General features: G+C 42.8%; 1 protein-coding gene across 3 annotated transcripts in view; it reads left to right on the top strand.

The window, feature by feature from the left end:
• Positions 1–537: 537 nt before the first annotated feature.
• znf281b (zinc finger protein 281b) overlaps positions 538–25,955 on the top strand; it is a 32,070-nt gene continuing 6,652 nt past the window's right edge. The window contains exons 1-6 of one of the 3 annotated variants that reach the window (XM_035746094.2): positions 538–748; positions 13,327–13,826; positions 14,073–14,177; positions 14,375–14,498; positions 15,162–15,254; positions 20,946–21,064. In XM_035746094.2, the coding sequence (XP_035601987.1) occupies positions 13,383–13,826; positions 14,073–14,177; positions 14,375–14,498; positions 15,162–15,254; positions 20,946–21,064 (885 nt within the window). In that variant the 5' untranslated portion in view covers positions 538–748; positions 13,327–13,382. Of the gene's footprint in view, positions 753–13,326; positions 13,827–14,072; positions 14,178–14,374; positions 14,499–15,161; positions 15,255–20,945; positions 21,065–25,955 lie in introns of all 3 variants that reach the window. The other 2 variants (XM_035746084.2, XM_035746103.2) reach the window with 2 other exon arrangements.

The raw sequence follows: 25,955 nt of genomic DNA, 5'->3' as shown, positions 1-25,955 counted from the left end.
CATCAGAAGCCCATCTGCATTTGTTTAATCTACAGTTGCAATGATGATTTACCTAACAGGATTACAATTTAACCACAATAAAATAAAACAAAATATAGTGGATAATATTCCAGTCAACAATATCGACCTGACAGTGGAAAAGGATGTTGTGACCTTAGGTCACACTAGCCATCTCTAGGGTACTGCAAGTCTGCAGTAACTCTCTTGCCTGTCTCCAGTCGTCACTAGCTTCTATTGCCACAAAGGCATAAACCCAGCATATATTCATACAATATATCTTCTTAAAATGTAATTTTAAACCTAACCCTAACCTTATATCTAACCACACTGCTAACCGTATTCCTAACCTAAACCTTAAATTAAGTTTTGTTTATTTGCCAATTTGGACTTTGCGGCTGTGGAATCTGACTTTGTGGCTATCAAAGCTAGTGGAAAGCCCATTGCTTTCCGGGTTCGGTGAGAAATCCCTACCTCATTGAAGTTTAAATGTAAAATTGTTAAAGGTAAGGGTTAAGGTTTTTGATTCACGGTATGGACGTCCCAAGGACCCCGGATAGCGCTGACTCTAGGGGAAACCCCTGTCTCCTCCCCTCTCAGGACCCGTCCGCTCGCTAGACCCATAATTCCCCGCGCCAAGACAAGATGGAAGAAAGCAGGGGCCCCAAGACAACAATGTTTTGGCTATAAAATCTAAAAAGAACGAGAAAGGGAAGAAAATACGAACGTTTAATGCAAATAGCGGTCATGTGTAGGTAAATATACATTTCCATTTAATTTGGAGTATTTGTTGAAATTTGTCGAGTTACGTGGAAATGTCAAACGCTAATCGTTTCAACCAGCGAGAGATTCACTCAAAGCCGAGCATCATTGTTTCTCTGTTGCATGGATCATAGTAATGCGGGGTTTCAGTTGGAGCGGCTAGCTCGTTAGCTTTAGCAAGCTGGTATGCACTCATTTGGCTCATAGCATCCGTAGTTACTATTTGCAGAATGCGGTGCAATTTAACTTTAGATCCCAAACAGTACATAATGTATTACTAAATGCAGCGGTAATTGCTAGCTATAATTACCTACAGTTATAACTAACTAGTTAAGTAGTAGTCTGATAAATATTACTCGAACGCCAGAGATAACCAGAATGTATTTCTCGAGCCTGGTCCCAACCAAGGACAAGCAAACAAATCGTTTTTCATAAATGGGTTAATAAAAACCTGAGTTAATGTCAGTATTAGAGTTTTTATTAAGGTCGACCTGTAAAGCCATTGAATCCCAGGGTAATGTAATGTTTTATCAGTTTGAGATTAACGTTACTTGGATTTAGCTAGCACAACTAGCGAACGTTAACCACTATTATTGAGCCGTCGCCATCTAGGTTCTATTTTCATAATGTATGAGTCGATTTGTTGTCCTGTGTTATTGTGTTTTAGTAGTATTGCATTTGTGTGACAGAAGTGTGTTTTGTATCAGCAAAGCTGGCGAGGACATCTAGGTAGGTAGTAATTCGTTTCATTGTAGCCAGCTAGCTAGCTATGCATCACAAAAGCCCATCCGCTTTCCGTATAATTCGATGTCGCGTAGACAAATGGTAGGCTAGACTAAACAATACAATTGCGCCTGAGCCGTTCAGGATCCAGCTGGAATAGTCAGCCAAATAGTAGTTTTACCGTTATACTACATTGTTACTAAATTCAAGGTGAAATATGGTTTGTTTTAGACTAGTGGACCGTGTAATTTGATGTGTTTATCACAGGTAGTGACTGAAGCCTGTGGTTCTTCTTATAAATTGTCAAGGGCAGCAAATTCAAGGTGTTCACATCCCGGGTAATACATTTTAATCGATTGTCAACCAGACGGTGTAATTTGAAATGGAGAACATGAAAGTGCACATTTTTTACATTGCATCAACGATTTTTGTTTGGCTGCATGTGATATACAAAATGTCGCACGTAACACGTGATTTGGATAACGTTTCAGAAGTAGCTAGCCTACATTTGATTGGTGATGGCTGGCTACACTGTTCTTCACGGACCTAATGTTATGGTGATGTCTAATTGGCAATGGGCGAGCACAAGGTCATTTGAGAGGGTTAGAATCTTGGGCAACGTTTTATTATGATGCATTTAGGACCACAATAAGGAAAATATAATCAATAAGGGGCTGCTAGCGCATCGAAGGAAAACAACTTCCGTCATGGAATATTTTCTATAGAACACAGAGCCCTGAGCTGATTATTAGGCAATAATGCACGAGGGGTGTGTTATATTGACCATATACCACAAACCTCCAAGATGCCTTCTTGCTATTATAAACTGGTTACCAACGTAATTGGAGCAGTAAGAATTGATGTTTTGATAAACCTGTGGTATAGTGCCTGATATACCACGGTTTTCAGCCAATCAGCATTCAGGGCTCGAATCACCCAGTTTATAATCCCTTTTATACCAATGGTATAATTCTTAATTTGTCTGTAGAAATGTGTTCAACATCCACTCAAGTATTTAGCAAGTTTACAAGATAGATATAGTAGTTGCCTGGGTAACCAAACAGACTCGCTAGTTTAGCTAACCAAACCATCAGCTTGCTATTATGAAAATCCAATTCAGCAATGCCAGTAATGTTTTTAATTTGACTTTTGCTATCAAAAGAAGGTCAAACATAGAACAAGTAAGCATGAACTATAGCCTTTGAATTCTACTGTCAGGGTATACCTTTCATGCATGCTCTATAAAAGCCCTTCCAGCCAATCAGAAATAGGCCTAGGAGGTGTACCTCATAGTGTTTGGAAATAGCCACAGGATTAGTTTTCAATAACATCAATACTGTGAAGTTAAAAAAATATATATAATATTTGTCGCTACTTTAAGTAAATACCTGCAGGCAACTTGTGCAATGCGTTAGATGAAGCAGATTGCGTTCTTATTTCACCTGTCACGTTATTTTACATTTTGAATTACTTAGTTACTTACTTAGTTCCCAAGCACAGTTGAGCCACATGTTTGTTTGTAATTATGAGCTGGGTGGTTCGAGCCCTGAATGCTGCTCTTAATTACGTTGGTAACCAGTTTATAATAGCAATAATGCACCTCAGGGTTTTGTGGTATATGGCCAATATACCACGGCTAAGGGCTGTATCTAGGCACTACGTGTTGGGTCTAATGTTGATTGGTTAAAACCGCATTTCAGCCGATGTCTATTTCACAACTTACTACCGGCTAAATCTATAATGTTAAAATGCCTATTTACTGTGTTCCATCTGACTGTGCAATCCACTCTCATACTCCAATATAAAAAGCATCTAGACATTATCTCGCATTTCTTTTAGTTTTCAACTGCTAAGATTTTTATAAACCTTGCTATCTGTGTTTGACATTTGTAACATTGTTAGACAGTCGAAACCATGAATCGGCTGGCGTAATTTTTATGGATATATATATATATACAAAGACATGTAAACTAGTGCAGCTAGTTTGCAGTCATTCCAGCTTCAGTTTGAGGTGATTGTGTTAGCTGTGTTGTAGGCTAGCTCCTCTGAACACCGGTTTTCTGACAAGAGAACACATTTTCTATGGAAGGTATAATCGCGCCTCATTAGACTGTATCTTGTGGAAGGATGAACTAGTAAGAATAAATTCCTCAACATAACGTTTTTGTGAAAATATGTCAATCATTATTTGAATATGTTAACCCGTTGAATAAAAGTGATAATGCCATTGATGCCGACGTTTGGAAGATAAATCGGCACGGTTTGCCAGCCCTCGGCTTCGTCTCGGGCCTAACACCCGTGCCAATATATCCTCCAAACCCCGGCTTCTCGGCATTATCACTTAAATAGCACAACAGCAGAAAGCAGGAGCAGATGAGTCCAGTGATGTATTGACAGGAGGTCAAGATTTATATTGAAAGTAGTGTTTTATTGCTTCACTGGGGTAATCAGGGACGTGCAACTATCGTTTTCCATCACAGAAAATACATTAGTGCAACACATTCGACATAAAATGGCTTCCATTTTCATCAGATGACACTACTTGGCTGGCAGCCACACAAGTAAATGAGCTTACAATAAATAAATAAAACTATGCATGGTCATCATATTTCTAATGTTTGAAAAACACTGAATTATGCGTAAACACGACCCCTGTTTTTTTGCTATCTGAAAGTGGCTGAATTAATAAGGTGACAGAGAATCATATTGTGTTAGCTTTCTGCCGTGTTTGAGATGGTAAGCCCTTTTGGATGAGTTATTTGTACAGCTGCCATTGCTATCTTGATTTCCTTGTATTTTTCTCTTCTCTGTTCTCAGCCCGTCTGCTCCTCCCCCCTAATCTTAGAGCAGGCAGGCCAGTTACCCTAGCGACTCCAGACTCCACACATCTTGTAGACATGCTGCTGGAGTGCCAGTGCTGCAATTCGTCAAAACTTTGTTAATTTGCACAATGTCTCATTCACATTCGCTTGTAATGTCCAAACTCAACAAAAATGACATTCGGTAGCTCCTACCTAGATATGTAGAACTTTTTGAGCTTGATTACCCGTCTTTGCATATTGTTTGCATATTTGTTAGCATATTTAGCTATCTGCCCCCATGCAGCTTCGCTATATATAGACGCCTAATGGGCTTTTTCGTGTTTTTTGGTGCCCACTTCTGTACTAAACCGCTTATACCAGAAATCACAGTGTGAGAGAAGAACGGTATGACGATATGACAATCTAGATACTGCAACATAGGGACCGGAGAAATTCTAGTTCATCACTCACCACTTTAGGCTATCAAATGCTCAAAAAAAACCACATCTTTGCTGAAACATCAATACTAGCTAGCGAAGGTTTTCCTCGATGGATCTGCATTTACAATGTAGTGTGGTTGTTGGTTTAGCTTTCTGTAACTTTGTATTTAGTATGGTCTGCATGTGTAGGTGCATATTGCGTCAAGATTGCAAGGTGTCCCGATATCTTTTACAAGTGTCAGAATGCCCTTCTAACCAATCAGAAATTAGTATTCTACAATACTGTGGTATAAACATTTGTAACATTTGCGTAGACCATGGATAAACAAGTAGTCGTTGAGAGTCGACGCCAAATGACTCAATTCCTCGACTCCTTACCCATCGTAGTTAACGTCGGCTACTTCCATGACAAACGTTTTTGCGTCTTTCACAGCAAATAAGGAGCTGGGGGGGCCATACATTTACATTTAAGTCATTTAGCAGACGCTCTTATCCAGAGCGACTTACAAATTGGTGCATTCACCTTATGACATCCAGTAGAACAGTCACTTTACAATAGTGCATCTAAATCTTAAAGGGGGGGGGGGTGAGAAGGATTACTTATCCTATCCTAGGTATTCCTTAAAGAGGTATAGATAAGCAAGTCGACAACCAGGCAGGCAGTCCTAACCATGCGTCGGTATTCAAATGCTGTATCTTGCAATGCTGTATCTGTCAATTTCTTGACTTGAAATGTCTCAAGTTCACAAAAGTAGGGGTTATCAATGAATAGGCTAAGGTATTCTAGACGCAACAGACCGAAGACTGAACACACACTTGCATCTTTCATAGCTAAGATAAAGAGCAGGCAAGGGGGAGACAGTCAGTCGTAACTGTGCGCGTAGGCTATATCTTTAATTTGTATCTCACAATGTCTTACCTTGCAATGCCATGTAAATTTACCAAGAGTATATTAAGTATAGATTATGCTATTAATGAGTATGGCTAAGCAATTCTACAATGCTCAAGTGGAATTGAAGTTCATCATCGCCAAATGCGTCAATTGAATTAGGCCAAAATGGGCAAATAGTGCTGTACTTACATATCTTCTTTAATGAATTCCTGGCTGTTGATGTCCTAGGCAATAGATCGCAACGCAGAGCATCCCGATTCCCCGCTGTGCAAAATGTATTGAAAAGCGCAATTTCACTTTCTCATCCATAAATGCGGCTCAGGTGCAAATACTGTTCAGCAGGTCAAATCAGCACGGATGGGGAAGCATTTTTATTAGGGGGGGCATATACCATGAATTGCTAAAATAATGGTTATCACAGTTCCTTAATTTAAATATTATGGGGACATGTATACGTTTGGCAGTCAAGCATGAGTTATCAGTGTAGCCTATTATTGTTCTTTCGACCAATCGATTGGTCAATTTTTTTTGCAGTGTACAGTGCCTTTGTAAAGCATTCAGACCCCTTCACTTTTTACGCATTTTGTTACGTTACAGCCTTATTCTAAAATGGATCAAATACAACATTTTATTACAACCCCCCCTCCCCCACCTTATTTACATAAGTATTCAGACCCTTTGCTATGAGACTTGAAATTTAGCTCAGGTGCATCCTGTCTCCATTGATCATCCTTGATGTTTCTACAACTTGATTGGAGTCCACCTGTGGTAAATTCAATTGCTTGGACATGATTTGGAAAGGCGCCTAACACCTAGGGTCCCACAGTTGACCGTGTTCGTCAGAGCAAAAACCAAGCCATAAGGTTGAAGGAATTGTCTGTGGAGCTCCGAGACCGGATTGTGTCGAGGCACAGATCTGGGGAAGGTGTACCAAATTCTGCAGCATTGACGGTCCCCAAGAACACAGAGGCCTCCATCATTCTTAAATGGAAGACGTTTGGAACCAACATGACTCTTCCTGGAGCTGGCTGCCCAACCAAACTGAACAATCAGGGGAGAAGGGCCTTGGTCAGGGAGGTGACCAAGAACCCAATGGTCACTCTGACAACACTCCAGAGTTCCTCTGTGGAGATGGGAGAACCTTCCAGAAGGACAGGCCTTTATGGTAGTAGACAAAGGAAAAGGAAAGGCGGATATCTAGTCAGTTGTACAACTGAATGCTTTCAACTGAAATGTGTCTTCCACATTTAACCCAACCCCTCTGAATCGGGAGAGGTTTGGGGGGCTGCCTTAAGCGACATCCACGTCTTCGGCACCCAGGGAATAGTGGCTTAACTGCTTTGCTCTGGCAGGACGACACATTTTTACCTAGTCAGCTCAGGGATTCGATCCAACAACCTTTTGGTTACTGGCCCAACGCTCAAATGGAAGCCACTCCTCCCTCGGTAAAAGGCACATGAAGTCCTGCTTGGAGTTCGCCAAAAGATTCTCTGGTCTGATGAAACCAAGATAAAACTATTTGAAATTAATGCTAAGCGTCACGTCTGGAGGAAACCAGGCAGCACTCATCAACTGTCCGATAGCATCCCTACGGTGAAGCATGGTCGTGACAGCATTATGCTGTGGGGATGTTTTTCAGCAACGGACTGGGAGACTATTCACGTTAAAGGGACAGATGAACGGAGCAAAGTACAGTGAGATCCTTCAATTAAAACCTGCTCCAGAGCACTCAGGACCTCAGACTGGGGCGGAGATTCACCTTCCAACGGGACAATGACCTTAAGCACACAGCCAAGACTGGCTTCAGGACAAGTCTCTGAATGTCCTTGAGCTAGACCCCGGACTTGAACCCAATCCATCCAACATCTCTGGAGATACCTGAAAATAGCTGTACAAATTTCTACAGTCCTGTTTTTGCCTTGTCATTATAGGGTATTGTGTGTAGATTGATGTAGGGGAAAACAATTTAATCAATTTTAGAATAAGGCTGTAACAAAATGTAGAGAAAGTCAAGGGGTCTAAATACTTCCCGAATGCAATGTACACTGCTCAAAAAAATAAAGGGAACCCTAAAATAACACATTCTAGATCTGAATGAATGAAATAATCTTATTTAATACTTTTTTCATTACATAGTTGAATGTGCTGACAACAAAATCACGCAAAAATTATCAATGGAAATCAAATTTATCAACCCATGGAGGTCTGAATTTGGAGTCACACTCAAAATTAAAGTGTAAAACCACACTACAGGCTGATCCAACTTTGATATAATGTCCTTAAAACAAGTCAAAATGAGGCTCAGTAGTGTGTGTGGCCTCCACGTGCCTGTATGACCTCCCTACAACGCCTGGTTCATGCTCCTGATGAGGTGGCGCATGGTCTCCTGAGCGATCTCCTCCCAGACCTGGACTAAAGCATCCGCCAACTCCTGGACAGTCTGTGGTGCAACGTGGCGTTGGTGGATGAAGGCGAGACATGATGTCCCAGATGTGCTCAATTGGATTCAGGTCTGCGGAACGGGCGGGCCAGTCCATGGCATCAATGCCTTCCTCTTGCAAGAACTGCTGACACACTCCAGCCACATGAGGTCTAGCATTGTCTTGTATTAGGAGGAACCCAGGGCCAACCGCACCAGCATATGGTCTCACACGGGGTCTGAGGATCTCATCTCGGTACCTAATGGCAGTCAGGCTACCTCTTGCGAGCACATGGAGGGCTGTGCGGCCCCCCCAAAGAAATGCCACCCCACACCTTGAATGACCCACTGCCAAACCGGTCATGCTGGAGGATGTTGCAGGCAGCAGAACGTTCTCCACGGCGTCTCCAGACTCTGTCACGTGCTCAGTGTGAACCTGCTTTCATCTGTGAAGAGCACAGGGCACCAGTGGCGAATTTGCCAATCTCGGTGTTCTCTGGCAAATGCCAAACGTCCTGCACGGTGTTGGGCTGTAAGCACAACCCCCACCTGTGGACGTCGGGCCCTCACACCACCCTCATGTTTCTACCCGTTTGAGCAGACACATACACATTTGTGGCCTGCTGGAGGTCATTTTGCAGGGCTCTGTGCAGTGCTCCTCCTTGCACAAAGGCGGAGGTAGCGGTCCTGCTGCTGGGTTGTTGCCCTCCTATGGCCTCCTCCACGTCTCCTGATGGACTGGCCTGTCTCCTGGTAGCGCCTCCATGCTCTGGACACTACGCTGACAGACACAGCAAACCTTCTTGCCACAGCTCGCATTGATGTGCCATCCTGGATGAGCTGCACTACCTGAGCCACTTGTGTGGGTTGTAGACTCCGTCTCATGCTACCACTAGAGTGAAAGCACCGCCAGCATTCAAAAGTGACCAAAACATCAGCCAGGAAGCATGGGAACTGAGAAGTGGTCTGTGGTCCCCACCTGCAGAACCACTCCTTTATTGGGGGTGTCTTGCTAATTGCCTATCATTTCCACCTGTTGTCTATTCCATTTGCACAACAGCATGTGAAATTTATTGTCAATCAGTGTTGCTTCCTAAGTGGACAGTTTGATTTCACAGAAGTGTGATTGAATTGGAGTTACATTGTGTTGTTTAAGTGTTCCCTTTTGTTTTTTTTTGAGCAGTGTATAAGAAGCATACAAATGACATGACTTATTATGATGATCATAATAATTGTAATAACAATTAGTTAAAGAAAAAGGAGGGTGTAGGAGAAAGAGCTGCGTGCATATAATCGACCTGTTGACTCAAATGGCGTCAGCGCAAGTCGCATACTCCCTTTAATGACCTTCTCTTGAAAACTTGAAAAAACCCACAATAGCACGGTTTATGTCTCTTGAGACACCAATGCCAGTATACACTTCCTCAAAATAGTCAAAATTAATCTAGGATACCTCAAGAAATCAAAATTACTTTTGATATTTTTTTTGCAGAGGAGATCTTAGTCGCACAATTTTACATCTATGATGCAGTTTTTCTGAAGTGGACACATTTGCATGAAAATGAGTATCGTTGAATGACAAACACTTAATTGAAGAATGCCTACTGTTGACCAATGAACCAACAAAGGGCCGTAGACTTCAGCTCCCGAACTTGGGCTTGCCTCGAGAAAAATGTTTGTGCACAAAATCCTTGCCAAAGACAAATGTTGTCATAATAAATGCACAAAATGTTTTGGATGGGAGCATGCAGACAACTTAAAGAATCCTCCGAAACCATTAATTCCTATAACTTAGTGTTACACTAATATGTGAGAACAATATTTTTTGTGAAATGTTTCATTTTGTTAAGGTTGGAAGCAACATGAACATTTGTTGTGGAAATCTGTTGCAGCTCAAGTTGACTACAAAACCCACAATGCTCTCTCTATTGGCTTGCTCGCTAGCTAGCAAATGTTGCGGCTCACAGTAATACCAAGGTCAATATCACCATGTGACGTGGCTAGTTAGCTGTAAAATCACCTGAACAAACTGCTCTATTAATTTAGGAGGCTACAATCTCACCATGTTCAACCTGGAGATCTATGTGCCTCAGAGTGGAGTCTGACATTCGCAACAACAACATGCAATGCACCCTGGACTGAAAAGGCAGACAAATAGGATAAATGTTTTATCGCCTCTGTTAAATGACACATTTCTCGAGATAGGAATTTAACAAAAACGAAAAAGAGAACCTACTGCATTATGACATCGGACAGTGTTGAAATCTGAGATGTATGATGTATGCAGTCTAAAAGTCAACTTACTAACTTCCAGTGTAGTGAGAGCGGCGTTATCGCAATGCTATATCATACCAACCGATCTTCTGCCGGCTTGAACGATAATAGCTCAGATACACGGGAAATGACCCAGGGAATTGATAGTTTCACTCATATTCACAAAAACAATATAACTTTCAAACTGGGTGAATCTTTTTTGTAATTCTCCATATCAATCTACATTCCTATTTGATATGAAGGTCCGGCTGCAGGGGATGTCCACTGTTCGGTAGTCTAGTGGCTGAAAATTGGTGTGCAGGGCGCATCGCAAGCGCTGATTTATTGACGTTTCTAAACATTAAAACAGAGCGTTAGGATTGTATTTCGCATGGTCCCACCGGTAAGCAGTGCTTATAGCTGAGAACCCATGGGATAAGGCAGAATGCCTTTTTAATGTGTTGGGTTTTCGAGAAAAAAATCTTCAGCACCATTTATTAGGCAGATATTCCATTCAGACTGCCACAGCTGCTGGCCTTGGTCCATTGTTGGGTGTATGCTGCCTGCAGTCAAGGGGTTAAGCTTTGCTTTAGCTTAAGTCATTTCTTTAATCTTTGTTGACCCGGTGAGAGAGACTTAGCATGGTTAGTAATGGCCTTGATTTTGCTGCGGTGCTGTGAACCTTATGTGACATTGATATAACGCATGTCGCTCCGCTAGTGCTTTGCATGATAGCACTGGACTAGGCAAATTCGTCCCTGGTTTAACAGCATAGTTATTTTGCCTTCTTTAATCATGGCCATTTGATTTAGCCATTGCCGCCTGGCATTTGGAAATGTGAGCTATCCTACATCGAACATTAGACCATTACATTGCTTCAAGTGAACAAGAGGCAGGATGTTTAAAATGTCTTCAAAGGAGCCACAGAAGGTTTGCTTGATAACCATAACCCAGCCACTATATCATAGCCTCACTCCATAGAAATAGAATTGCTCATATGCATCCTGTTCCAGATAGGCAAAGCCCAATAAATCCAATCAAGTAATTAATGGATGACTGGGGAAATGGAGGACACGCTGACTCCACCTGGGACCAGTCTAGCCCTGAGGTCAGGGTTACAAGATTATTTTACAAGATTGCAGGCTTGCAGCCTATATCTTCCTTGGAATAACTGTCCTGTTTTTTTTTTCTTGCGCAAAAATGCCAAAGGAGAAAACAACTTTTCTATTATATTCTCTCAACTCAAGATATAGAAAAATCTGTCAACGTGCCCTCAAGCAAGGCAGTTAAAGGGAAATTTCACCAGCACCACCCCAACATCAACATGTGCTTATAGTACATTTCTAATTTTTGTAGTCAAAAAGATAGAAGAGAAGGGTTTCCAATGACGTCAACCAATTAGTAGGCAATGCCTATTCATTGGTTAAAGTCAATGATGTCATTTGAAACATCCCTGCTGGAGATGATGAATATGAAGTTGAACAATTGTGAAATGTCCCTTTAACCCTAATTAATCCTTTGACCTTTTTAGGACAAACCCCCTCGACAACATTCCGCTGAAAAGGCAGCACGCAAAATTTAAAAATATATTTTTTAGAAATGTGTAACTTTCACACATTAACAAGTCCAATACAGCAAATGAAAGAAACATCTTGTTAATCTACCCATTGTGTACGATTTAAAAAAAAAATAATAATAATAATTTAAAAAATGCTTTACAGCGAAAACACAACATATGATTATGTTAGATCACCGCCAAGTCCAAAAAACACAGCCATTTTCCCAGCCAAAGATATGAGTCACAAAAAACAGAGATAGAGATTAAATTAATCACTGACCTTTGATCTTCATCAGATGACACTCATAGGACATCATGTTACACAATACATGTATGTTTTGTTCGATAATGTGCATATTTATATCCAAAAATCCTTTTACATTGGCGTCATGTTCAGAAATGCCTCCAAAATATTGCAGAGAGCCACATCAAATAACAGATATTCATCATAAACTTTGATGAAAGATACATGTTTTACATAGAATTAAAGATACACTTGTTCTTAATGCAACCGCTGTGTCAGATTTCAAAAAAACTTTACGGAAAAAGCAAACCATGCAATAATCAGAGACGGCGCTCAGATAGAAACCACATTTCTCCGCCATGTTGGAGTCAACAGAAATATGAAATTACATTATAAATATTCCCTTACCTTTGATCTTCATCAGGATGCACTCCCGGGAATCCTAGTTCCACAATAAATTGTTGTTTTGTTCGATAATGTCCATTATTTTATGTCCAAGTAGCTACTTTTGTTAGCACGTTTAGTACACATATCCAAACGCTCGTGCAGGTCCAGGTGAACGTCGGACGAAAACTTCAAAAAGTCATATTACAGGTCGAATAAACTTGTCAAACTAAGTGTAGAATCAATCTTTAGGATGTTATCATAAATATTCAATAACGTTCCAACCGGAGAATTCCTTTGTGTCTATAGAAGTAATGGAACTGCAAGTTGATATCATGTGGAAAAGGGGCCTGACCTGGCTCTGTGCCAGACCACTGACTCATTCGCCTCTCATCCGGCCCCACATCAGAGTAGAAGCTTCATTCAAGGTCCTATAGACTGTTGACATCTAGTGGAAGCTGTAGGAAGTGCAAACAGATCCATATCCCACTGGGATTTCAATAGGCGATGAGTTGAACCTCAGATATCGACCAACCTCCGATATCCCACTTCCTGGTTGGATTTCTCTCAGGTATTCGCCTGCCATATGAGTTCTGTTATACTCAGACATCATTCAAACAGTTTTAGAAACTTCAGAGTGTTTTCTATCCAATAGTAATAATAATATGCATATATTCGCATCTGGGACAGAGTAGGAGGCAATTCACTCTGGGCACACTATTCATCCAAAGTGAAAATGCTGCCCCCTATCCCTAAAGTTAAGTTGCTCTGTATAAGAGTGTGTACTAAATAACAGTTGTAAAACTGATAATGTGGTTCTATACTTAGCCTCTTCTCCTCCCTTCTCTTCCAGGACATCCCCACCTGGCCCCATTTAGTGTTTCCCCTTTCTACACGTGCTGACCAACCATGAGTATTATCCAAGACAAGCTAGGCAACGAGTTTCTGCGAGGCAATGGGGGCATGGACCCAAACTTTGCCCCCGGCATGCTCATGTTCAGCCACCTGCCGCCCGTCACCAGCTTCACCCGCCTGGCCTCGCAGTCGGTCATGGGGGGCGACCTGCCACAAGAGATGATCCTGAAGAAGGAGCGCGACTCGCCACCCAACGCCCACGGCTTCCTCCACGGCATGGGCATCAAGCAAGAGCGGATGAGCGAGCTGGACTACCGCATGCCCCTTTATAGCGGAGCTGGCGGGGGAGGAGGAGGGCTGGGTGGCAGCTGTGGCGGAGGGGGCGTGGGGAAGGGCAACGAGATGCTGGAGATGCAGTTTGGTGGAGGCCACCACCACAACCATCAGAACATGCTTCTGCACGACCTCAGCCTCGGCAATGTCCGAATGGGAGAGCCGGTGAGGGACCCGTGTTTATTTGTAGCGTTGTAGTTTTAGTGGCTGAAAGGGGCCTTCACTCAATAGATATTTTCTGTAGAGTTATCATGTGTGCTTTGATATTTTTGTCTTTGGTACTATACTCTCTCTGTGAAGATCAAAATGAGTTATCAGTATAGCACCTATCGCTCCTTTGAGGATATTCACACTGTGTGTGTGTAAGCACGTATCTGTCTACATGACCAACCTCCTCTGCTTTGTCCTCAGATGTCTGGAAGACCAGAGAAAGGGCCGAAAGAGACGTCAGGAAGAAGACGGAAGAGCAACAGTGATGGGGAGGGGAAAGCCAGAAGAAAACGTGGAGAACCCAAGGTAGAGCACATCTCTAGCATTTTCATTAATAAGCATTTTTAGAATCAAAGCTACCAAAAAGTCGCACAGCAGATCAGTTTTTCTGTGGTCAGGTCATGTTAACAGCAGTTTGTCCCCTCAAACAACATGTTTACACTTTGACGCAAAGTTGTATTCGGGTTATACTGACCTTTCATTCTGTCCCGCGCCCCGCACAGGCCATGATGTTGGACGGCGAGGGGACCGGCCTCTCTCCCAACTCCAAACCGCACATCTGCGAGCACTGCAACGCTGCCTTCCGCAGCTCCTACCACCTCCGCAGACACGTGCTCATCCACACAGGTGAGAGGCTTTCAGTGCTTTCTGCATGGGAATTATTTTGGGGTGGCTGGAGTGTGCACTTTGTTTTATGTCATTCTATTGATCCCAAAGTGAAATCCTCACCCACCCAAAGCACAGGGTGAGCTAAAGCGAACACACCCAATATCACTGACGTGAGTAGCATGGATGACATTTGTTTGATGCTACAAATGTCCTGTAAATGTTGAGGTAATCTAAATGACAAACATTTCTTGCAGGTTTGACTCATTGTCGCCGCGGTGATGAATTCTGTTTTTATTCTGTTTCTTTCAAGCGAATGTTCAGCCAAATTACAAATGTCTGTGTGTGTATATATACATTTCTTTACCTTGAAAGTAGTCTATGGACAAGGAGAAAATGCGATCCACATTGGTTTCGGCAAAACAAGACACTGTTCCCGCAAAGTGTTTTATTGCTGATTCTGTCCAGAGATTGCTTTCAAGGTAAGGGAACAAATATAAATGTGTTATTTGGCTGAACTATCCCCTTTAAGTTTTCACTCTGTAACTTACCCTAGCGTGTTTGCTTCATCTGCAGTGTTTCTCCAAAAAGTTTAATTTAATGAATTGAGACTTGAATAAAGCCAACTTCTGCTTTCCCCCACTGATAGTCAATTAATGTGGAGAGTGGGTGATTGTATTTTTGATCGCACAGGTGAGAGGCCTTTCCGGTGCAGTCAGTGTAACATGAGCTTTATCCAGAAGTACCTGCTGCAGCGGCACGAAAAGATCCACAGTGGTGAGTCTTGACCTATGACAGCCAGCGCTGTGGTCAATTCCATTTCAATTTAGTCAATACAGGAAGTAAATGGAAATTCAAAGAGACATTTTGAATTTGAAATTCAGTTTACTTCCTGGCTGGAAATTAACCCAACCCTCGTGCCTGAATGCCATTTTTTTTGTATGTATGTACAGTACCAGCCAAAAGTTTAGACACCTACTCATTCAAGGGGTTTTCTTTATTTTTATATTTCCTACGTTGTAGAATAATCGTGAAGACATCACAACTATGACATATCACAAATGGAATCATGTATTAACCAAAAAAAGTGTTAAACAAATCTAAATATATTTTATATTCTTCAAAGTAGCCACCCTTTGCCTTGATGACAGCTTTGCACACTCTTGGCATTCTCTCAGCTTCATAAGGAATGTTTTTCCAACTGTCTTGAAGGAGTTCCCACATGCTGAGCACTTGTTGGCTGCTTTTCCTTCACTCTGCAGTCCATCTCATCCCAAACCATCTCAATTGGGTGATTGTGGAGGCCAGCTCATCTGATGCAGGACTTCATCACTGTCCTTGGTCAAATAGCCCTTACACAGCCTGGAGGTGTGTTTTGGGTCATTATCCTGTTGATAAACAAATGATAGTCCCACTAGGCCCAAACCAGATTGGATGGCGTATCACTGCAGAATGCTGTGGTAGCCATGCTGGTTAAGTGTCCCTTTAATTCTAAATAAATCACTGATCGTGTCACCGGCAAAGCACCCCACACCATCACACCACCTTCATGCTTCATGGTGGGAACCACACATGTGAATATCATCCGTTCACCTACTCTGTGTCTCACAAAGACACAGTGGTTGGAACCAAAAATCTCCAATTGAACTAATCAGACCAAAGAACAGATTTCCACCGGTCTAATGACCATTGCCCATGTTTCTTGGCCCAAGCAAGTCTTTTCTTCTTATTGGTGTCTTTTAGTAGTGGTTTCTTTGCAGAAGTTCGACCATGAAGGCCTGATTCATGCAGTCTCCTCTGAACAGTTGATGTTGAGATGTGTCTGTTACTTGAACTCTGTGAAGCATTTATTTGGGCTGCAATCTGAGGCTGGTAACTCTAATGAATTTATCATCTGCAGCAGAGGTAACTCTGGGTCTTTCTTTCCTGTGGCGGTCCTCGTGAGAGCCAGTTTCATCATAGAGCATGATGGTTTTTGCTACTGCACCTGAAGAAACTTTCAAAGTTCCTCATATTTTCCGGATTATCTGATCTTCTTATCTTAAACTAATGGACTGTTTCTCTTTGCTTGTTTGAGCTGTTCTTGCCATACTACGGTCTTTTACCAAATAAGGCAATCTTCTGTATATCAACCCTACCATGTCACAACACAACTGATTGGCTCAAACGCGTTAAGAAGGCAAGAAATTCCACAAATGAACTTTTAACAAGGCACACCTGTTAATTGAAATGCATTCAAGGTGACAACCTCATGAAGCTGTTTGAGCGAATGCCAAGAGTGTGCAAAGCTTTAATCAATGCAAAGGGTTGGCTACTTTGAAGAATCTCAAAATATAAAATATATTTTGTTTTGTTTAACACCTTTTTGGTTACTACATAACATATATGAAATTATTTCATAGTTTTGATGTCTTTACTATTATTCTACAATGTAGAAAATGGTACAAATTTAAGAAAATCCCGTGATTGAGTAGGTGCATCCAAACTTGACTGGTAGTGTGTGTATCTACATACACACGCAGTGCATTTGGAAAGTATTCAGACCCCTTAACCTTTTCCTTATTTTGTTATGTTACAGCCTTATTCTAAAATTGATTAAATTGTTTTTTTCCCACTCATCAATCTACACACAATTATCCCATAATGACAAATAATATTTAGCAAATGTATTAAAAATAAACAACTGAAATCACATTTCCGTTACTATTCAGACCCTTTACGCCTTACTTTGGCAGTGATTACATCTAGTCTTCTTGGGTATGACGCTACAGGCTTGGCACACTTGTATTTGGAGAGTTTCTCCTGTTCTTGTCTGCCGATCCTCTCAAGCTCTGTAAGCTTGGTTGGGGAATGTCGCAGCACAGCTATTTTCACGTCTCTCCAGAAATGTTGGATCAGTTTCAAGTCCAGACTCTAGCTGTGCCTCTCAAGGACATTGAGACTTGCGTTGTCTTGGCTGTGTGCTTACGTTCATTGTCCTTTTGGAAGCTGAACCTTCGCCCCATTCTGAGGTCCTGGAGCAGGTTATCATCGAAGATCTCTCTCTGTACTTTGCTCCTTTCATCTTTCCCTTAATCCTGACTAGTCTCCCAGTCCCTGCCCTTGTAAAAAAAATCGCCACCGCATGATGCTGCCACCATCATGCTTCACCTTAGGGATGGTGCCTGGTTTCTTCCAGGTGTGACACTTGGCATTCAGGCCAAAGAGTTCAATCTTGGTTTCATCAGACCAGAGAATCTTGTTTCTCATGGTCTGAGTCCTTTGGGTGCCCTTTGGCAAACTCCAAGCGGCCTGTGCCTTCTACTGAGGAGTGGCTTCTGACATGTTGGTTTCAAACTTCCATTTAAGAATGATGGAGGCCACTCTGTTCTTGGAGACCTTCAATGTTGCAGAAATGTTTTGGTACCCTTCCCCAGATCTGTGCCTCGACACAATCCTGTCTCGGAGCTCTACGGACAATTCCTTCGACCTCATGGCTTGGTTTTTGCTCTGACCTGCATTGTCAACTGTGGGACCTTTTATATAGACAGTTGTGCTTTTCCAAATAATGTCCAATTGAATTTACCACATGTGGACTCCAAGGACACCACATCACTATCGTACCCTCCAAGCTCATCATTAAGCTTAACCTGTTACTCCTACCCCCTACTTTTTCGAACATTCTGTTAAAAATCGCGCAACATTTCAGCGCCCTGCTACTCAGGCCAGGAATATAGTATATGCATATGATTAGTATGTGTGGATAGAAAATCACGGCTGTGACTATAACAGAACGTGCGTTTCATCGAAAAGTGCAGGAATATCTGATCACTGAAAATGGAAAAAAATATCCATCCGCGACTTCAAGGTATTGTTCAAAGTGAATCGAATTAAATGAGGCCGAGGTTGCAGTGCCTACAGCTTCCACACGTTGTCTAGAGTCTTGTCATTTGATTCGCAATTGATTCTTGGTCTAACCGAATCAAGGGAATCGATTCCCTCCGGTCTCCGACCGGATGTTTTGGTCGAGCTCTCTCCAAGACATTTTTTCGAAACAGACACCTATAGAATTAACATCACCTCCTGATGAATTTTATCTCTTATTAACGTGTACTAATACCTAAAGTTGCATTACAAAAGTATTTCGAAGTGTTTTGTGAAAGTTTATCGTCAACTTTTTGAATTTGTAAAAATGACGTTACGAAACGCTATTTTTTTCCGTTTATCACACAGTCTTCATAGATCGATATCTAGGCTATATATGGACCGATTTAATCGAAAAAAAGACCCAATAGTGATTATGGGACATCTAGGAGTGCCAACAAAGAAGATGGTCAAAGGTAATGAATGTTTTATATTTTATTTGTGCGGTTTGTGTAGTGACGACTATGCTAATTATTTTGTTTACGTCCCCTGCGGGTCTTTTGGGGTGTTACATGCTATCAGATAATAGCTCCTCATGCTTTCGCCGAAAAGCATTTTAAAAATCTGACTTGTTGCCTGGATTCACAACGAGTGTAGCTTTAATTCAATACCCTGCATGTGTATTTTAATGAACGTTTGAGTTTTAACTAATACTATTAGCATTTAGCGTAGCGCATTTGCATTTCCAGAGCTCTAGATGGGACGCCTGCGTGCCAGGTAGGACCAAGAGGTTAAGTCCCTGGGTCTGTACCCTGCCTTGTGCAATTGGGTCCTGGACTTTCTGACGGGCCGCCCCCAGGTGGTGAAGGTAGGAAACATTGAGTCGAGACAGCCTACAGGGAGGTGGTGGGGGTGCTCGGAGTGTGGTGTCAGGAAAACAACCTCTCACTCAACCTCAACAAAACAAAGGAGATGATTGTGAACTTCAGGAAACCGCAGAGGGAGCATACTCTATCCACATCGACGGGACATTAGTGAAGGTGGAAAGCTTCAAGTTCCTCGGCGTACACATCACGGACAAACTGAAATGGTCCACCCACGCAGACATTGTGGTGAAGGAGGCGAAACAGCGCCTCTTCAACCTCAGGAGGCTGAAGAAATTTTACTTGGCACCTAAAACCTCACGCTTTTACAGATGCACAACTGAGAGCATCCTATCGGGCTGTATCACCGCCTGGTAGGCAACTGCACCGCCATCAACCGCAGGGCTCTCCAGAGGGTTTTGAAGTCTGCACAATGCATCACCGAGGGCAAACTACCTGCCCTCCAGGACACCTACAGCACCTAATGTCACAGGAAGGCCAAAAGGATCATAATGGACAACAACCACCCGAGCCACTGCCTGTTCACCCTTCTACCATCCAGAAGGCGAGGTCAGTACAGGTGCATCAAAGCTGGGACCGGGATACTGGAAAAACAGCTTCTATCTCAAGGCCATCAGACTGTTAAACAGCCATCACTAACACAGAGGCTGCTGCCTAAATAGACTCAATCATTGGCCACTCTAATAAATGGATCACTAGTCACTTTAAATAATGCCACTTTAATAATGTTTATATATCTTACATTACTCATCTATTATGTTTGTACTCTATTTTATACTATCACATCTTGCCTGTGCCGCTCGGCCATCGCTCATCCATATATTTATATGTACATATTCTTATTCCATCCCTTTACAGTTGTGTGTGGATGGATGGATGGATGGATGGATGGATGGATGAGTTGTGGAATTGTTAGATAGTTCCGACAGTGCAGTACTATCAGCACAAGCATTTCGCTACACTCACATTATTAACATCTGCTAATCAAGTTGTAGGAACATCTCAAGGATGATCAAAGGAAACAGGATGCACCTGAGCTCAATTTTGATTCTCATAGCAAAGAATCTGAATACTTGTAGAAATAAGGTATTTCGTTTTTTAAATGTATTATATATATAAATTGGCCAAATATACCCTGTTTTTGCTTTGTCCGTATGGGGTATTGTGTGTAGATTGAGGAAAAATGCATTTAATCCATTTTAGAATAAGGCTGTAATGTTACAAAATGTGGGAAGTCAAGGGGTCCGAATAGTTTCTGTGTGTGTGCACGCACAAAAGTTTGGACAACTACTCATTCAAGTGTTTTCTTTTCTTTTTGCTATTTTCTACCTTGTAGAATACTGGTGAAGACTTCAAAAACTATGAAATAATACACATGGAATCATGTAGTAACCAAAAGTGTTAAACAAATCAAAATATATTTGATATTCTTCAAAGTAGCCACCCTTTGCCTTGATGACAGCTTTGCACACTCTTGACATTCTTTCAACCAGCTTCATGAGTTAGTCAGTCACCTTCAATGCATTTCAGTTAATAAGTGTGCCTTGTTCATTTGTGGAATTTCTTTCTTTCCTTCATGCTTTTGAGCCAGTCAGTTGTGTTGTGACAAGGTAGGGGTGGTATACAGAAGATAGCCCTATTTGGTAGAATACCAAGTTCATATTATGGCAAGAACAGCTCAAATAAGCAAAGAGAAACAACAATTTGGTTATGTGTCAATGTTGTCCCATTCTTTCCTTAGGAGAGAAGCCCTTCAGCTGTGACCAGTGTAACATGTGCTTCATCCAGAAGTACCACATGGAGCGACACAAGAGGACCCACAGCGGAGAGAAGCCATACAGATGTGACACCTGCCAACAGGTCAGTCTGTCAGTCAGTCACAAGGGTAACTCTGTTTTACCCTCAAAGCAGAACAGATTGAAATTTAGTATTTCAATTACTTTCAAACACATTTCGAGGTAAGTCTTTTTTTAAATGTAGTTGAATGTGTTTTGAAATACTTGGAATGTATTGTTGTGTATTTATTTAAGTATTTTCAAGTACAAATATGTAGCCTTTAACACTCACAACAAATTTGGTTACTGATAAGCTCCTAAAATGGAACGCAACTCTATATAAAGGTGTTCCTAATGTTTTGTACAGCCAAGAAAAAAAGTGCCATTTAAGATTCCCTTATTGAAACCGTAATATCAACTGGTTATATTATGCAACACGATCTTCACAAAGGTAGTACCCTCAGTGGCGCTTGCTTGTAGAAGCCTATGGCTGTGTAATGGCATAGTCTTGTTTTGTTAATTTAGTAGACAATACCCTCTTATTTCCCGAGCCCATATTGCAGTCTAGACGCATCTGTTTTATAGTATAAAAAACATGATATAATATAACAGAATGAAATAGAACGGAATAGTTAATTCAGAGTTAATTTGAAACGGGTTGAAAGACCAAGTCTTTCAGGGTTACAAACAAATGTATTTTTCAATATACCGTTGTTCGATTTGGCCTGTTCTTTTGGAATTTTCTAAATGGAATAACAATTCCACTTTGAACTGGGGGGGGTGAAATATGCTGGAGTAGGCCTAGGGATAATGATTCTGATGAATATACGCGCTTTGTCAAACTAATGTTTTTGTATAGGGGGTTAAAGCTTAGGCTAGCTAACCAATTCTAAATGGCACTAGCAGTTCGCAAAGTAGGGTCCCCGCAGCCATAAACCCTGGCTTTTTGTACGATTTCTCTTAAGCTGATTTTAAATCTAACTTTAACCACATTGTTAAATTGATGCCTAATCCGAACCTTACATGAAGAGCAAAAATTTAATTTTGGTTTCTGTATTATTTAAATAGGCCATTTCGAATTTGTGGCTGTGGTAACTAGTGACAATTTCAATTATTCCAAAAAATGCAGCTCATTGTTGGAACACATTTCCTTACTTCAGTCAACCAGTCCATTTGTGTGTGGCTACATGGAGACACTAGTTAGACCTCTCACTCAAACCCTTGTCATTTTTTTTGTTTGATGCACCTAACCCCAAGTCTCATGAATATTCTTACCATGTTACTGAATGTACATTTACATTTACATTTAAGTCATTTAGCAGACGCTCTTATCCAGAGCGACTTACAAATTGGTGCATACACCTTATGACAACCAGTGGAACAGCCACTTGCATCTAAATCTTGTTGGGGGGGGGGGGAGAAGGATTACCTACCCTTACTTACCCTATCCTAGGTATTCCTTGAAGAGGTGGGGTTTCAGGTGTCTCCGGAAGGTGGTGATTGACTCCGCTGTCCTGGCGTCGTGAGGGAGTTTGTTCCACCATTGGGGGGCCAGAGCAGCGAACAGTTTTGACTGGGCTGAGCGGGAACTGTACTTCCTCAGTGGTAGGGAGGCGAGCAGGCCAGAGGTGGATGAACGCAGTGCCCTTGTTTGGGTGTAGGGCCTGATCAGAGCCTGGAGGTACTGAGGTGCCGTTCCCCTCACAGCTCCGTAGGCGAGCACCATGGTCTTGTAGCGGATGCGAGCTTCAACTGGAAGCCAGTGGAGAGAGCGGAGGAGCGGGGTGACGTGAGAGAACTTGGGAAGGTTGAACACCAGACGGGCTGCGGCGTTCTGGATGAGTTGTAGGGGTTTAATGGCACAGGCAGGGAGCCCAGCCAACAGCGAGTTGCAGTAATCAAGACGGGAGATGACAAGTACCTGGATTAGGACCTGCGCCGCTTCCTGTGTGAGGCAGGGTCGTACTCTGCGGATGTTGTAGAGCATGAACCTACAGGAACGGGACACCGCCTTGATGTTAGTTGAGAACGTCAGGGTGTTGTCCAGGATCACGCCAAGGTTCTTAGCGCTCTGGGAGGAGGACACAATGGAGTTGTCAACCGTGATGGCGAGATCATGGAACGGGCAGTCCTTCCCCGGGAGGAAGAGGAGCTCCGTCTTGCTGAGGTTCAGCTTGAGGTGGTGATCCGTCATCCACACTGATATGTCTGCCAGACATGCAGAGATGCGATTCGCCACCTGGTCATCAGAAGGGGGAAAGGAGAAGATTAATTGTGTGTCGTCTGCATAGCAATGATAGGAGAGACCATGTGAGGTTATGACAGAGCCAAGTGACTTGGTGTATAGCGAGAATAAGAGAGGGCCTAGAACAGAGCCCTGGGGGACACCAGTGGTGAGAGCGCGTGGTGAGGAGACAGATTCTCGCCACGCCACCTGGTAGGAGCGACCTGTCAGGTAGGACGCAATCCAAGCGTGGGCCGCGCCGGAGATGCCCAACTCGGAGAGGGTGGAGAGGAGGATCTGATGGTTCACAGTATCGAAGGCAGCCGATAGGTCTAGAAGGATGAGAGCAGAGGAGAGAGAGTTAGCTTTAGCAGTGCGGAGCGCCTCCGTGATACAGAGAAGAGCAGTCTCAGTTGAATGACTAGTCTTGAAACCTGACTGATTTGGATCAAGAAGGTCATTCTGAGAGAGATAGCGGTAGAGCTGGCCAAGGACGGCACGCTCAAGAGTTTTGGAGAGAAAAGAGAGAAGGGATACTGGTCTGTAGTTGTTGACATCGGAGGGATCGAGTGTAGGTTTTTTCAGAAGGGTGCAACTCTCGCTCTCTTGAAGACGGGAGGGACGTAGCCAGCGGTCAGGGATGAGTTGATGAGCGAGGTGAGGTAAGGGAGAAGGTCTCCGGAAATGGTCTGGAGAAGAGAGGAGGGGATAGGGTCAAGCGGGCAGGTTGTTGGGCGGCCGGCCGTCACAAGACGCGAGATTTCATCTGGAGAGAGAGGGGAGAAAGAGGTCAGAGCATAGGGTAGGGCAGTGTGAGCAGAACCAGCGGTGTCGTTTGACTTAGCAAACGAGGATCGGATGTCATCGACCTTCTTTTCAAAATGGTTGACGAAGTCATCTGCAGAGAGGGAGGAGGGAGGGGGGAGGATTCAGGAGGGAGGAGAAGGTGGCAAAGAGCTTCCTAGGGTTAGAGGCAGATGCTTGGAACTTAGAATGGTAGAAAGTGGCTTTAGCAGCAGAGACAGAGGAGGAAAATGTAGAGAGGAGGGAGTGAAAGGATGCCAGGTCCGCAGGGAGGCGAGTTTTCCTCCATTTCCGCTCGGCTGCCCGGAGCCCTGTTCTGTGAGCTCGCAATGAGTCGTCGAGCCACGGAGCGGGAGGGGAGGACCGAGCCGGCCTGGAGGATAGGGGACATATGGAGTCAAAGGATGCAGTAAGGGAGGAGAGGAGGGTTGAGGAGGCAGAATCAGGAGATAGGTTGGAGAAAGTTTGAGCAGAGGGAAGAGAAGATAGGATGGAAGAGGAGAGAGTAGCGGGGAGAGAGAGCGAAGGTTGGGACGGCGCGATACCATCCGAGTAGGGGCAGTGTGGGAAGTGTTGGATGAGAGCGAGAGGGAAAAGGATACAAGGTAGTGGTCGGAGACTTGGAGGGGAGTTGCAATGAGGTTAGTGGAAGAACAGCATCTAGTAAAGATGAGGTCAAGCGTATTGCCTGCCTTGTGAGTAGGGGGAAGGTGAGAGGGTGAGGTCAAAAGAGGAGAGGAGTGGAAAGAAGGAGGCAGAGAGGAATGAGTCAAAGGTAGACGTGGGGAGGTTAAAGTCGCCCAGAACTGTGAGAGGTGAGCCGTCCTCAGGAAAGGAGCTTATCAAGGCATCAAGCTCATTGATGAACTCTCCGAGGGAACCTGGAGGGCGATAAATGATAAGGATGTTAAGCTTGAAAGGGCTGGTAACTGTGACAGCATGGAATTCAAAGGAGGCAATAGACAGATGGGTAAGGGGAGAAAGAGAGAAAGACCACTTGGGAGAGATGAGGATCCCGGTGCCACCACCCCGCTGACCAGAAGCTCTCGGGGTGTGCGAGAACACGTGGGCGGACGAGGAGAGAGCAGTAATAACCAGTGTTATTTCAGATTTCTTTCATTGACAAATGCTGCAAAAAGTACAGTAAATGTAAAATGCACATAAAATCAAGTGTAATGTTTGGATTCAGTCTTGAAGTCCGGTAAGGTGAACTGTTGTGGATTTCCAAAGTGTTCTCTTTCATTTGCTACCATGATTATACATATGCTTTTCATATTTCTTCTGTTAACGTTTCTATTTGCATATTTCTTCCGGTAAAAACATTGTGCCCCTATCCATATAGGCCAATGGAAAAAGGTTTAAGTACTGCACTTGAACCAAGGTCTGCTTGGTCCTAGGTGTATTTGATATAATGTATTTGGAAGTAAGTATTTGAAAATAGTTTTGTCCATTTATAGGAATTTATTTGAAAATACTACATAATATGTAAAATAGAAGTAGCTGATTTGGCCACATTATTTGAAAATACTTAAATACACATGTTCTATGTATTTTAGTAACATACTTGAATACGCATTTATTTGAACCCAGGTCTGATTGACAATAGTTATTGATCTCAATCTAGCATGTGTTTGCTCAAAATGTCATGGGTGTTCCACACTGTTGGACGCTTGCTATGTGCTCTGTCATCAGACAGTTCAAACCATAACACTTGGTCAAGAGCCAAATCAAATTGTATTTGTCACATACACATGGTTAGCAGATGTTAATGCGAGGGTAGCGAAATGCTTGTGCTTCTAGTTCCGACAATGCAGTAATAACCAACGAGTAATCTAACCTAACAATTCCACAACTACAACCGTATACACACAAGTGTAAAGGGATAAAGAATATGTACATAAAGATATATGAATGAGTGATGGTACAGAACGGCATAGGCAAGATGCAG

Source organism: Oncorhynchus keta, chromosome 3 (assembly GCF_023373465.1).
Source record: "Oncorhynchus keta strain PuntledgeMale-10-30-2019 chromosome 3, Oket_V2, whole genome shotgun sequence".
Taxonomy (NCBI): domain Eukaryota; kingdom Metazoa; phylum Chordata; class Actinopteri; order Salmoniformes; family Salmonidae; genus Oncorhynchus; species Oncorhynchus keta.
Note: the sequence above shows the minus strand (reverse complement) of the source record. Positions and strands in the feature narration are given on the sequence as shown.